The sequence below is a fragment of the Leishmania panamensis genome (genome assembly GCF_000755165.1).
Source record: "Leishmania panamensis strain MHOM/PA/94/PSC-1 chromosome 4 sequence".
NCBI lineage: Eukaryota > Euglenozoa > Kinetoplastea > Trypanosomatida > Trypanosomatidae > Leishmania > Leishmania panamensis.
In genome coordinates, this window is record NC_025883.1 from 415809 (window position 1) to 429941 (window position 14133).

Genomic DNA, 14133 nt, shown 5'->3' on the forward strand with positions numbered 1-14133 from the left:
TCATGCTTGTCGCTGGCAAGACATTCTTCCCGGTGCCTGCGGAGCAGCGAAGCCGCGCAGGCACAGCAAGGCTGCTCACTTGCCAGGAGGCTTAAAAGTTCCACCACTTGGTAGGACACGTGCCCTTGGTGATGGTGCCGTCTGCCGTAATTGTGGTCTGAACGCGACGCTGCCCCGACACAAAGGAAAAGAGAGCTAGCATGCAACCGATCCCGCAAAGCCCGGCAAGCCCGTACATGTGATGGAGAGCGCTGCTGCGAGTACGGTTGCCACGACTGAAGGTGGTCTCTTCGTGCTCCATTGGCTCCTTGATGAGCTGATGGCCTAGACGACGAGCGCAGCGCCGGAGCATTTGCTTGACGCAGCACGCGAGAACGGGTGGGGGTGAGACTAAGAAAGGGAAAAGGAAAAGAGAATCCTGTAGTGGAACCTGCTGACAGACGTGGGAGGCGTGTGATGCGTCTTACCTTAAGGTGGATAGTAGAAGCCCTTGGGTAATCAGCGGAGGGAATGCGCACACGCGAGGCATTGTGGAGGTGAGAAAGTGAAAAGAACCTCGGCAGCCGAGAAGGACGAGGAAGAGATAGTGTGATGAGGGCGAGGAGCTTAGCATGAATGAGCTAAAACCGTCAGTCTGCTTTTCTTGCACACACAAACTGATGAGACGTCAGCATTCGTGCGGAGAGTTAAACGAGCGCCGTCGTAGTTCGCCACACTAGGCGACGCGGTTAAAGTCGACGAGACACTCTGGTCCCTTGTCAACATGCGCCGGTGTCAGTCCATCGGGCACACGCCCAGAGACGAGGAAGGATGAGCCTCAATGGCAAGAACAAAAAAAGAAGACCGTCTTTAGCAGCCGTGCTCACCTCCTCGAAGGCAGCTACGTGTATGTCACATTGTTTTTTCTCCCCATCATGTCTAAGTATTCATGGGGGACATACGTTGGTGGCCATAGAGGTACTGCGCCTACAACGCTTACTAGACAGATATACGATAGCATTTTGGTTAGAAGGAGGGATGTGAGTGGGCCCACACAGACGAGAAAGGAGAGAAGTGATTTGAACTGATATAAACAAACGAAAAGGTGAAACACTCAGACGCACGTTAGAAAAAGAAAAGCAGTGCATCAGACAAGTAATAGTAGCATGTTTATAGTCGAAGAGAGCGAGAAGTCAGAGCAGAAGAGGAAGAAGAAAAGCCTTTACTAGCATTTTCCATTGTCGGCAAATCTGTATGCTTGACGCTCGTTTGCATGGTCGCGACAGTGTTTTTTTTTTTCCTGTTTTACCTGCAAGCCCCACAGTCTGTTCCGACATTGCCTGCCTATTTTCTTTCCTGAGAAAAACAGAGGTTCGTCCTTGCGTTGGGCTTGCTCAAAAAGGCCCGTCGTGCGAGATAAAAAAAGGACACAACGTGCAACCGACGCAGCTGTCACTTGATATGTGAGCTCCGCTCCCTTTTGAAGTCTTTGATGTGCTCTCCCGGTGTCTCCTACGAAAAAGAGGAAAAAGGGAAGGAGGAAAGGAGGCAAGTATGTTCTCACATGCACATGAACCGAAAAGAGAGAAAGGGAACACCCGGAGACATTTCTCCACTAATCGAAAAACGCCGCACACAAGAAACACACATGTGGACAGACAGACCGGAGCACGTTCGTTCACGCACACACTGCACGATACAGCAAGAAAAGAGGGGGGGGAGAGGCAAACGAGACAAAGCGATCAAGGAAGATGGGAAGCTTGCTGCGGTTTTTCCTTGCTCACCGGTGACGTCTCTTTCAATTCATCAGTCCTACACCTTACCGAAGACCCTCAATGAATGCTCCATTTGAATCGTGCACACCTTGCGTGTGTGTGTGTGCACGCACAGGCACATACGCTTTGCAATCCCGAGAAGCACCTCCGACACACACACGCACACTTTCGGACGAAGAAGATGATACCTGATCTTGACATGCAATGGCAATAGAAACACCAGAGGCACAGGGCGCATCATGAAGTACGGGTGTGAGCGTGTATACACACCTGCATCACAGAACAAAAAGAAAAACAGTACACAGAGAAACATGCACACAAAGACACAGATAACCGTTAAGAATATGGTAAAGAGGAGCTGCTTACGTACAAGTCGCGTCGTCCCTTTTGTTCCTCCCGAATTGACAGAGAAGAAGCGGGTGATCACCGACGGATTCCTTATTGGATCGGCGTGTGAGATTCTGTGCACCGTGGAGGCGCGGAGGGGAATCACTTTCTTCGTTGTTCGTCTACCACCAAGAGATACAGTGCTGTGGTACCTGGCAAGTGTTGTGCCTCGCTGGAAGAGAGCTGCTGCGTAAAACACCCTAGCACAGAGAAAATAAATACACCCCCACTTCTACCGTTCAAAGGGTGCGCAAAAGTGAGGAAGAAGCCCCTTAAAGCAGGACATAACAAAGCCAGGAAAGACAGAGAACAAGCGCGCGAGAGAAAAGATAGCGGCACGACCAGTCACGTTAGCGCAGCAACTGAATCAAAGAAGCGAAAAAGGCGCACATACTAAGAGAGAGGGAAGAACACACGCACACACACGCACACAAAGGCTAAAGGAAAAAGTGCTCACTCCTACACACAGACACGAAATGCAAAAAGAAAAGAAAGAGTCAACGAGACAAGGTGCATCGCTCTCTCTTCCTTTCTGAGTGATGGAGGGATGGTAAGATGAAGGTGAAGTATATGTCCGCGAACGATAGTCCGTGAAGAACACAAAATTAAGTTCTTTGCTTGTGCCGTAAGAATATAGAACTTCGGGGAAACCTGCGTGGACCTTTCACACCGAGTGGTGCAAGAGTGTGGGCAAAATGAAAGCAGATTAAGACAGGGGGTGGTCTGTACATTCGCACTCATATATGGATGTGCGAAGATGAGTGGGGAAACAGAGGAAGGGAAAGCAGAGGTTAGCATCACAAAAAGAGGCGAAAGAGGGATCATGTTAATTCAAAGAGGATGGGTCGTGGTGGGAACTACGCCACATCAATCAACAACAACAAAAACAGAGAAGTGAGGGAGGTAGTATCATCTTGGGTATACTCATACAATGACTAGGCGCTACGCACCGCCGACACCGACACCCACACACACGGATGTTTGGAATAGCGCAGTAGCTGAGGCGCACGCCGTACGTGGTATGCTCTGAGAAGGATTACAGACGGGTGCGGGGTCTGACGTATAGAGAAGTATATGATAGGCCCAGGAAGGGATGCAGAAACAGAAAAATAGGCACACACAACACAACAACAAAAAAGGGAAAAAGAAGGAAAATATTTTCGGTTATAAAAACACATGGCAAGCGAGCACATGCACGAAATACAAAGAAACACTCAAGAAGGTGAGCAACGGAGGTGATCATTGAAAACCAACATACAGGACAATAAAAGGAGGTCGTGGAATGAAAAGTAGCACACAGAGGAAAGGCAAAGGAGAACATAGAACAAAGCACACAAATGATTCTGACGTAAACGCATTTTTGATGCTTCTTATCGTTGCAGTGTGCCAAATGACAAAGCAAGAAGAGCAGCATAGCACCCAAATAGGGGGCCAGGAGTACACCAGTTGAAAGATGAGGGGGCAGGGGAAGGAAAGGAAAACAAAGAAACAAGGCATGCTGAAAGGCAAGAGAGAAGCGCAAAGTCAGTCATCATCACATGACGGTGTGCGCGCATGTACAGTTTTAGTGTTTGCCGTTCACGGAGTCGTAATGACACACACACACACACACACACACACATGCATCCTCACATGTGATCGGTGACAGCAATCTTACGCGTCGTGGTCACCGATGCTGAAGATGTTCTCAGGCTGGTTGCTGGTGTCAAAGCCAGAGAACATACCCTTGCCATCCGCACCGCTGAAAATATTGGGCCGGCTCGCAGCGTTGGCGTTTGTAGGCGCGATCTCGTCGCGCAGCGCCACTTGTTGGAGGTGTGGCTTGCTAGCCTGCACGTGCCAATCAAAGACATAGTCCATCTTCTCGCAGGGGCTCATCGAGTCTAAAACGGATTGGAGAAGGGCGTGGCACATGTCATACTGAGGGGTCTCTGCAAACTCCATGTTTCGGGCGTAGAATAACAGGTGCTCAAACTCCTGCGGGCACTTAGCGCAAATCTGGCTGTAGCTTAAATCCGCCTTGATTTGGCCGATCTTGCGCTCCTTGGCCGACAGATCCTTGATGTTGAGGCCCGACCACGGCAGACGACCACGATACATGTAAATCATGATGTACACTAGCTGCTCCAGGTCGTCGCGGCGACTCTGCGAGTATCCCTGATGCGTCCGCAGCGAGGCGAACCGAGAGGTGCCCAGGAAGTACCGGCCAGTAGATATCTCACGGTGCTTGCCATCGGAGCCTATGAACTTGGAGCTCAGGCCAAAGTCGATCATGAAGATTCGATTTGAGAAGGAGCCCTTGCCCACAAGAAAGTTGTCCGTCTTGAGGTCACGGTGGACGTAGCCTGCAGAGTGGATGTACTCGAGGCGTGCCAGCATCTGACTCACAAGCATAACAGCGGTCTTCAGAGAGAAGCGGCCCAACTTCTCGTGAATGTCCTCCAGCGACGCGCCGTGCATGGACATGATCAACATGCGGTAGTCTCCTTCCTGTCCAAAGTACTTGAGTGTCGCAATGCCGGAGATGCCATCCTTCGTGGGGGTCTTCTGAATGTCCTGCATCACGCGTGCCTCGTGAAAGAGAAACGAGCTGCGACCGTTATTCTTTTCCATCTTCACGGCCACAACCTCATTGTTGGATGTCTGCACGGCCGCGTAGACTTCGCCAAAACCACCCTTGCCGAGAAGCTTCGTTAGTAAGAAGCGTCCTTGAAAGATGGACTTGATGGCAGGTACCGCTTCAGACGATGCTTCCGGCATTGTGATCGAAGAAGTCCTCCTTCTCTGATTGTATCAATGACACGAGTGTATGGGGGAGAGAAGGAAGGTGGGAAAAAGGGGGCAGAAAGAGAGCTGCGAAGGTGAGGATTTCTTGAATGGCCGTCCTGGTAAGTTAACTCAGAAAGAAGGGAGGGCAGAGATTGGGACAGACCTCTACAAAGCTTAGATGATGAAGTTCTTTGTGCTTGCTGTAATACTCCGAAGTGTTGCGCGGGTACTGCTGCAGTGATGGAGTGCGCTGGTGCATATGCAGACCTGAGCGAAGTGTTAGGCAGCAGAGGACTTAGTACGCCGCCTTTTAAATCTCTGTTGAGGCGCGTGGTGAGTATCGGGGAGATAATGGTGGTACAGAGGGGGTTGTCCAGGATGAAAAGGAGAGAGGGGAATGGCACAGTGGGGTGGGAGTTGACATGGGGAGCGCAGCTCCCTGCAACACCGGGAGAAAAGAAACAGTAGCACTATGAGGGCGACGTGTAAAGTACAACGGGAGAAAAGGCGCACTAGCTCGTAGAACATTCGCGACTGCACCCGCGTACGTGTTTCTCTTTTCCACGCCTCGTGTACAACAGTCCAGCGCAGCTCCCCACTAACGAGATGCAAACTGGGCCCACGGCCAGCACATCTCTTTATCTGCACGGTGTTCGCAAGACGCAGTGAACGCTCACTCGCCGCTGCACTCTGCCCTCCGCTGAAAATGAGCAGACGCGCCACGTGGAAGATCACAGCTCACTAGCATGAGCCACGCGCTCAGTTGTTGTTCTTTTTTGAATCGAGCATTTCGTGTCTTCTCGCGTGCAGATATGTGCGCTTATATGCGCATGCGTGTAGAATCTCTCGCCCGACTCAACCCACGTAACGCTCAACGCAGAGCACGTCAAACCCGCTAGAGAACCGAAAGCAACAAAGCTGCAACAACACCAAAAGCTGTCTTCGAGTCGTGGCACACTCTACAGCTGGCGCAGCCTTTCCAGCTGCTCTATCGCCGCGGGCCAATACGATATGGGCAGCCGCCTCTCTAATTTGAAGTAGTTGCTTGGGTTTAGCGACGTTGCACGAAGTCCTTTGCACAGTTTCTCCTTCTCCACCGCTGGGGTAGTGCTCGTTGTCTCGGACGAGTGCGGTGTTGCCGGTGGGAGGTCGTCATCGTCCACCATGTCTGCCCACGACTTGCCCTGCAGTTTCACCATGAGTGCAAAGCGGGGATCTGTCTCCATCTTATGCGCCACCAGCTGCTTATGGTGCTCCTGAGCGTACATTTTTGCCCTCTTGGTCAAGGGATCGTACTCCTGCAAGATGAATTGCAGCAACTCTGCCAGCGACATCTCCTCACGGACGATCATCGAGTTTCGGTTGTTTTGAAGAATGGCGGAGAGAATTGTCGGAAACAAAATGTGCCGGGCATTGGAGAAGTAGGCGATGGGCAGCACATTCAGCATCATGCCAATGAGCGGTTTCTTCCTTCCCCATCCCATCATGTCTTGGAGCAGTGCGTCATCAAAGCACAGGTAGCCGACGAGAAGGATGCACTCATGCAGGGCCGCCCGCAAATGGTAGTGCTTGCCACCTAACCTGTGCGAATCGCCCGGATCGCAGTCGTTGCCACAAGGGAAGGGTGGAAAGCCGTTCAACGTGACGCCGAACTGCAGCGCCTCTTCGAAAGAGCTTCTAATGTTCTTCCCAGTCGTTCCTGCAGCGTCCTCTGAGGGCGGGATCGTCTCAAGCTCCTCGAGGTGACCGTGGATAAACATGAAAAATCCGCTGAGAACGTGAAACAGCTCCGTGCGAGTGATAAGTGCTGGCAGCGAGTCGGCAGAGACGGTCCGCTTTATCTCGCCTTTTCTCTCTTGCGCCGCGTCCACGGCGGCCCCAGCATCGGTGGAACCATCGTGCAGCAACTCTTGAAACTTCGTCAGCTGCCAGCGCGCGAGGGTGTTGAGGGTGCGAAACAGGCAAAATAGAATGGTTACCCGCTCGCCCGAGAGACTCACATCACACTCCCGCAGTGGCGAGCCGTTCGGGGTGAGCATGTTTTGCAGTAGCGTAAAGAGAGAGGTCGTGATCTGCTGAAACCAGTGTCGCTTTACCTCTCCCTTGCGGCGGGTTATCACGCTCAGCTCCGTGTAAATGATGCAGAGGGCGGTGTATGCCAGGTATAGCTCCTCCTCCTCAGTGCAGGTTTGAAGTACTGCAACGCAGACGCTGTCAACGCCAACGACCTCCATCTCGTTAAGTAGCTGGTCCCGAACTGGTATCAACTTTGCTGCTCCCTGCGCCTCAGCGCTGATCTTCTCCAGACACATGCCCAGAACTTCCATGGCGCAGCGGAGGGCCTCAGTGTTGTGCTTAAGGGGCAGCGAGCGAGCCTCGTCACGTAGGCACGTCGAAAGCGAAGCGGTGCACCCACTCTTGATGAAGTACACCACGTTCTCTCTGCCCTCCTTCTCATGCACAAACAAAGACAACAAGACATCGCTTGTCTGCCGCATGGTCCCAAAGTCGCGTGCTTTCCGAGCCTCCACGAGAACCTTAGCCAGTGTATCGAATGCATTGAAGTAGCGCACATATTCGTAGTCCATATCCCCGAGAGACAATGTTGTAAGTTCACTCAAGGGATGCTTGCACTGCATCAACAATGCCGCAGTCACAGCTGACGAGAGACGACTGAAAACGACGCGTAGCCGGCTGCGATTCAGATCCTTGGCAGACTGCGTCGACATTTTTTGGTACGTGTCCACAAACACCTTGCCGTGGTGCACCGTTGTGATGGATAGACGCGACATGCGCGATGCCTGCTGCTCCGCTTCCTGCTCTGACATGCGCGGCATCATCTCCTCCAACATCACCCGAGCCTCCAGCTCCTTGTCGCGACGCTCCTTCGCCTCGCGTAGCTTCTGTTCCTGCCGCTCCAGCTTCTGCTGCCGCTTCTCCCGCTGCTCCTCCAACAGCTGGGCGCTCTGCTGAAACTTTTCCTCCGTCTTGCGGATCTGCGCCTCGGCCTCTGCGGTGGTGTCGACATGGTGCTGCTGCACCTTCTTCTCCCATTCACGTGCCTTCTGCTGCTTCACTTCCTGGTCCACCTTCTTCTGCTCGTCGATTCGGCGCAGATTGTCAACACGGTGCTGTTCACGCTGCTGTTGCTTCTCCTGTCGCTCCTGGCTTAAGTTTCGGCGACGCTCAGCCGCGGCCCGTACTGCCTCCTGCCGCTCCAGTGCCTGCTTTTGCAGTTTCCCCCGCATCTGCTCCTGATTATGTTCCACATCGCTCATTTTCTTGTCCAGCAAAAGCGCCTTGTTCTGCTGCAGCAGCTCTTTCGTGAGCAGCACCTGCTCCACTCGGGAGTGGGCACGCTGGGCCTTCTCTCGAGTCTGCCGCCGTGCCTCTTCCGCACGGCGCACTCCGTTGTCCATTCGATCCAGCGTCTCCATGCGTTGCCTTGCCTCCGCCTCCACGCGCCGCGCTTTGGCGCGCAGGCTTCTAGCATCGGCCACCTCCGACTTCTGCTTTATTTCCTGCAGTATGTCGAACCGGCGCTCCTCTGCCTGCCTCTGACGCTCCTCTGCCCGCAGCGCTGATGCGTACCGAGCAGCCTCCACGTCGCCTCTTGTCTGGACATCTGTCCGGGCTGGAGAGTGCTTGGGAGATGGCAGCTTCTGCCTCAGCAGCGCAGCCTTGTAGTTTTGAGGTCCCTGGCTCACCATGGCGGCAGAGGTACGCACAGTGTCCCCTAACGCGTCGTCCAGCTCCCTGTTTGATGGTGTCGTCAGCGCGTTCATGGAAGAGTTTACCTGGATGCGCATGGAGAGATTCATTCGGCGTGCTTCAATGCGCCGCTCCACCTTGACGGTCTTGAGAGCCTTCAGGCAGTCTTCCGTTACGGCGATAAATTCATCAATGTCATGTAAGTTGCCATGGTTTTCCAGGTTATACAGAACTTCGTACACGACGGACTTGAGCTTGCCGATAAGCAAGAAGCTAGAAATCGCGTTGTGGTCGCTGGTATTTAGTCCACTGTTGTTGCCGCCCGCGAAGTTCCCCTGCTTGGGTGTGCGAAGGTAGTGGTACTCGATATCGCTGTTGTCGACGTTAGTCGGTACCGAGTCCTCTGGCGGATCATTTCGACCGCTTTCGGACATGACAACGAGGTGTGAGCAGAAAACGGGAGGAGAGACAGGGGGGCAAAAGTAAAAGAAGGCTGACAGAGCACACTGCCGCTCGTTGGGACACCACAGGAGTCGCTCGAATAGAGGAATGCAACCCAGTTAAGCTGGTCTTGACAACTGACAAGGGCCGTGCGTGCGTATGTGAGTATGTGCGTGTGTGTGTGTGTGGGGGGGTGCGTATGTGGGTGTCAGTTTTTTTATGTGCCTCAGGTGATGAACAAGGTAAGGAACAGAAGGGCAAAAATCAAAATATGATTAGATCCTGAAAGGCGCCACTGCAGAGCCCGCGGTCTCTTCGCACAGCCAATGCAACGAACGCGTGGCATGCAAAATACTACGAACAAAGCGGTCTCTTGCCCAGAGGGAAGAGGACCGCCACAAATCCACGCCCAAGTTCATGCATCACGCAGTGTGAAATTAATGCCAATCAGCAACAACACCTAACACTTCGGTAGCGCTTGGAGAGCAGTGACTGACATCCTGGCGGCACGATATGAGCCCATGTATTGTGTGCATCGCCAGTGAAAATAGATTTGAATAAAGAGCATGGGCATCAGACTACTCAAAGGCACAAATAATAATAACACATCACAGCGTCTACTTGTTTTTCTTTCGTTTGCTTTGAGCCTCTGCTTGGGAGTAATTTGTATAAATGTTGGTCGTTGCTACATGTGAGCTTACGTTCTACTCCAATGGGATAATGCACTTTCCTGCACAAGATGCTGCTTGACGTCAGCATCCGTACGTGGCAGGGAAGCTGGAAAGCTGGGCAAGACAACAAGAGCGATGAGGACACGCCAGAGACCCGCAAATACTCCGTCTATCTGAACCGCTTGTGAGATTGGAGGCGTGGACACACACAAGGAACGCAGTTACCTCCAAAGAGATAAACTAGAGAGGATGAAAAAGAACCTCAAAGCCAGACGGAACAGGGGAAAACAGGCAAATTAAAAAAAGTCAAAGTTCTTTGAAACAAAGAAGCGATGAAAAACAACGATGATTAAAGGCGGAACAACCCACTAGCCAAAACAAGCACCAGAAAGAAATAGAAAAAAGCCCATGTCCGGAGTGCTGCATACGTTCCCGCGAGCACGTTTGCTAAACTCTGCCTCAGCTCACTAGCGTCTTTCCCTCTGACCAAAAGCATCTACGTAGCCGTGGCAAGGGTCCCTTAGAAACACTTGTTGTGCACGATGCTCGGGCCAGACTCGTCGTACTCGCTTTTCTTCACCCACATCGTCTGGAATGTGGTCAGCGACGACAGAATGGAGCCACCAATCCACACGCTGTACTTGCGCTCCGGCGGCGCAACCACCTTTGGTTTGATCGACGACGGCGCCAGGTTCGAGATCTCCTTCGCCAGGCGCTCCGGCAGATTTCGGAACATAGTAGAGCCGCCAGACAGGACAATGTTGCCGTACAGCTCGCGTCGCACATCAATGTCGCACTTGTTGATGGACTGATACACCATCTCTGGGAAGCCGGGCGCCTCGTCCAGGCCGATCAGCGACGGCTTGAACAGCACCTCCGGACAGCGGAACCGCTGGTTGCCCACCATCATCACGTTACCATCCGGCAGCTCAAATGACTCCTCGTTCGCCGACTTGGCACTGTTCGTCATCTCCTCTTCAAAGTCCAGCGCTACATAGCACAGCTGCTCTTTCACGTTACGCACAATCTCCTTTTCAGCAGTCGTTGTGAACGTCATTCCTGTCTCCATCATGATCTTCATCAAGTACTCTGTCAGATCTCGGCCAGCCATGTCCACACGGCGCACCGCGTGCGGCAGCGAGTAGCCCTCGTAGATCGGCACAGTGTGCGTCACGCCGTCACCAGCATCCAGCACGATGCCGGTAGTGCGGCCAGAAGAGTATAGAGAAAGAACAGCCTGAATTCCAATGTACAGTGACGGTACGTTGAATGTCTCGAACATGATCTGCGTCATCTTTTCGCGGTTCTGCTTCGGGTTCATCGGTGCCTCCGTCAGCAGCACATTGTGCTGCTCGGGGTTCACACGCAGCTCATTGTAGAACGTATGGTGCCAGATCTTTTCCATATCGTCCCAGTTCGTCACAATGCCGTGCTCGATCGGGTACTTCAGCGACAGAACGCCACGCTTCGACTGCGCCTCGTCGCCCACGTAAACCGTTTTGTTCGCACTTCCCATCATGGCCTGCATGTTCTTCGGACGGCCCACGATAGACGGAAAAACGTGGCGCGGCGCATCATCACCTGAAAACCCGGCCTTCACCATGCCGGAGCCGTTATCACACACAATGGAGTTCTGCTCGTAGTCAGCCATTTTCCGTGCTTAAGAAAGGAAAAGAAGCGTGAAATGAGTTCTTTGAGATACAGAGTATGCCCGCTAGCTACGTGAACAGCTGCCATTTTAGTGCCATTAAGACAGAGAAGGTTTGGAGAACATAAATATTCATTAGGAAATGTAACTAGCACAGAAAGGCGAAAATCATCCTCGATCATATATGCGTTCCCCGAGATCATGAGAGATAAAGCGCCAAGTTCTACCCAATTGGCCCAAATTCTATGAACGCACCTCAACAACATTACTACGGTGACAAGTCTCTCTTTTTCGTTTCTAGTAAAAATGGTTTCCGCAAGAACGACCTATCCAACACTTGTAGCGGACTATTCAGGGTGCCCCCACCTATTGCAACAATATGGAGCGGTATAATGAGCCTAGCCCACACTCGGGCCGTTTTTTTCTTTGTTTGAACAATATCGATTAAATGTACACACTAGAGCGATGGTTATGTTCTACCACGAAGGTTTCACTACATACAGAGCACACTAAAAAAAAAAAAGACAGCAAGGTGAGTCGTTCAAAATAATAAAAAAAAACGAATCCCCGTCTTACAACGATTCCTAGCTTATATCAAAAAAAACACCGCAAAAAGTAATCGAGTTCTTAATCTCATCGTCAACGCGGATGCCCATTTGGAGGCACCATCAGAGCAAGTGCCCCGCCGTCCAGGAGGAATAAAAAATCAAGGACACTTCTCTACTCGGCCACAAACACAAATACACGCACACACACACAAAATAACGCACTGTTCTTATTGTCCCCAAAAAGATAGAAGATCTACACATCTCGCTACCTTATAAGTCCATACATTGATTTAAAAATGCTCCCATGAGGCCATATAGTGGATACACACACAATAATCGTGAACAAAGTGGCACGTCACCTCCTCGATGCATATGAAAAACCTGTTTTCCTCCTGCGCTGGTGCGCTACACTTCATTCTACAACAGTAATCCCACAAAGGAAGCTCAAATAACACCGGAAAAATCAAAAAAGGTTTGTGTTCGCTTGAGTAAGGTTCCATAGAGAAAAAATACAGTTCTCTCATCAAAGCAGAAGAACACTACAGCGCTCTGCGAAGCGTTTTTTTCACACATACAAGCTGGTGTTTCAATCAGCGCCACATAACACTAACCAAACCATCTTGCAGAGCAACTGCCCTTAGGTAACTTAGTACATTAAGCTCCGATGACACAAAGCAGCAGCTATTCACATTAGAAAAGTAATCTTCCTTTGGATTTTTCCACAGTTCCGAAGCCTCGCCACTCCTCCCTACACAGGTCGCATACTCCATCGACCGTTCCTAGGGCAGAAAGTACATCTTTGACTGCGCGACAGACGCATATACTCCTGAGCTGTAATACCTGAGCAAACACACAAACACAGAAATATCCTTGAATTCTTCTATTAGAATTGGAAGAGTATAAGCATTTCTGCCTCCTACAAGCTCGCCTTCAGTATCTTCAAAAATAGAGCAAAAAGATCGAGCGGCCACAGCTCTAGGTTCAACCACACACATCTCCTTTGGCCGACTAATCGTGATAGCGAATAAACAGGAAACTATTGGCGCACGACAGCAGCCAGCTGCAATCAGAAAAAAAAAAGCACACCTTCTATTACCATTTTTCTCTACGAGAAATCTTGTCCCTGTGCACTATTACGAGAATGTGGCCAATATAACTGATATATAAAAAGCACAGCTGGCTTGGCAATCAGAGCACTTGACACTCTCAATAAGCCACACAAGAGCAGTGCATATCAACTAAGAGCTTACCAACTCCTAATATCTGCCCAGGAATAATAATAATACAAAAACACACAACCTGTTCGAAAAGGCTGCACAACAACATTATCCTGTTCTACAACATCCCACAGAGCTCCATACACGAGCTAAATTCTCTGCAACACAAGAAAAGAAGCAGTAGTTGACCGCCCACATCACAACACCACAACTTTCCAGAATCAGGCGAAGCTAGATAAAAAAAAAAGACGCGACAAAGGCTCAAATAAGTTCTATACGTAGACCTCCTACTTTTCAGCACTGCACAGAGCGCAACGGCCCATGTACTTCAGATGGAAGAATTATGAGCATTCAGCTGAGGCCACACTACCAGTGCGCTGAAGAAGGCTTATCACTCATGCCTTCTCCAGCACCGGTAGCGTTATCTCATCTTCGCGACACTCACACCCACATACACACACACACACACACAAAAAAAAAACAGCTGAGGAATTAGCACACATTGTCACATCGTCTCGTCGGTTATGCAAAATAGAGAACATCATGATCGTAGAAAAGGTAGAAAGGAAACACTTGAACACCGTATCGTATCTCACTCAACATCCCATCGAGAACCGCCGTAGTGTTATTAGCAATTACCTTTAGTGTTGGCCAAATCTAAGTAACAGTATAAATGCCAAACATGCAAAAACACAGCCTGACCATTTGATTTCTCTTTGCTGAATAACATCCACGCATGTTTTATGGCAATTGCGATTCATAGGTTCCTATGACGTGACTGCGTCTAGAGCATGCACTACTTGAGCAGCTAACAGCAAAACATGTCTACACAGCAAGAAGGAGAGGTATCCTAGGAACGCATCAAGGACAATTAAGCAGAACACGCTATTCATCTTTTCGCATAATAGCATTGACATCCCTGACACCTCTTAATCGGAGGCTACATTTTACTCAAGCGGTTCTTCCCATGGCATTTTACAGCACAGT

At 50.8% G+C, this 14133-nt stretch overlaps 3 protein-coding genes across 3 annotated transcripts; all 3 read right to left on the minus strand.

The window, feature by feature from the left end:
* Positions 1-3794: 3794 nt before the first annotated feature.
* LPMP_041170 (protein kinase, putative) lies at positions 3795-4901 on the minus strand (the record flags this gene model as incomplete). The annotated part of the gene is made up of 1 exon (XM_010705459.1): positions 3795-4901. The coding sequence occupies one exon, from the start codon at positions 4899-4901 to the stop codon at positions 3795-3797; it is 1107 nt and encodes a 368-aa protein (XP_010703761.1).
* A 968-nt stretch (positions 4902-5869) lies between these two features.
* On the minus strand, positions 5870-9055 carry LPMP_041180 (hypothetical protein; the record flags this gene model as incomplete). Its single annotated transcript, XM_010705460.1, has 1 exon — positions 5870-9055. One exon carries the CDS (start codon positions 9053-9055, stop codon positions 5870-5872), a length of 3186 nt encoding a protein of 1061 aa, XP_010703762.1.
* A 1198-nt stretch (positions 9056-10253) lies between these two features.
* ACT (actin) lies at positions 10254-11384 on the minus strand (the record flags this gene model as incomplete). The annotated part of the gene is made up of 1 exon (XM_010705461.1): positions 10254-11384. The coding sequence occupies one exon, from the start codon at positions 11382-11384 to the stop codon at positions 10254-10256; it is 1131 nt and encodes a 376-aa protein (XP_010703763.1).
* Positions 11385-14133: the final 2749 nt, after the last annotated feature.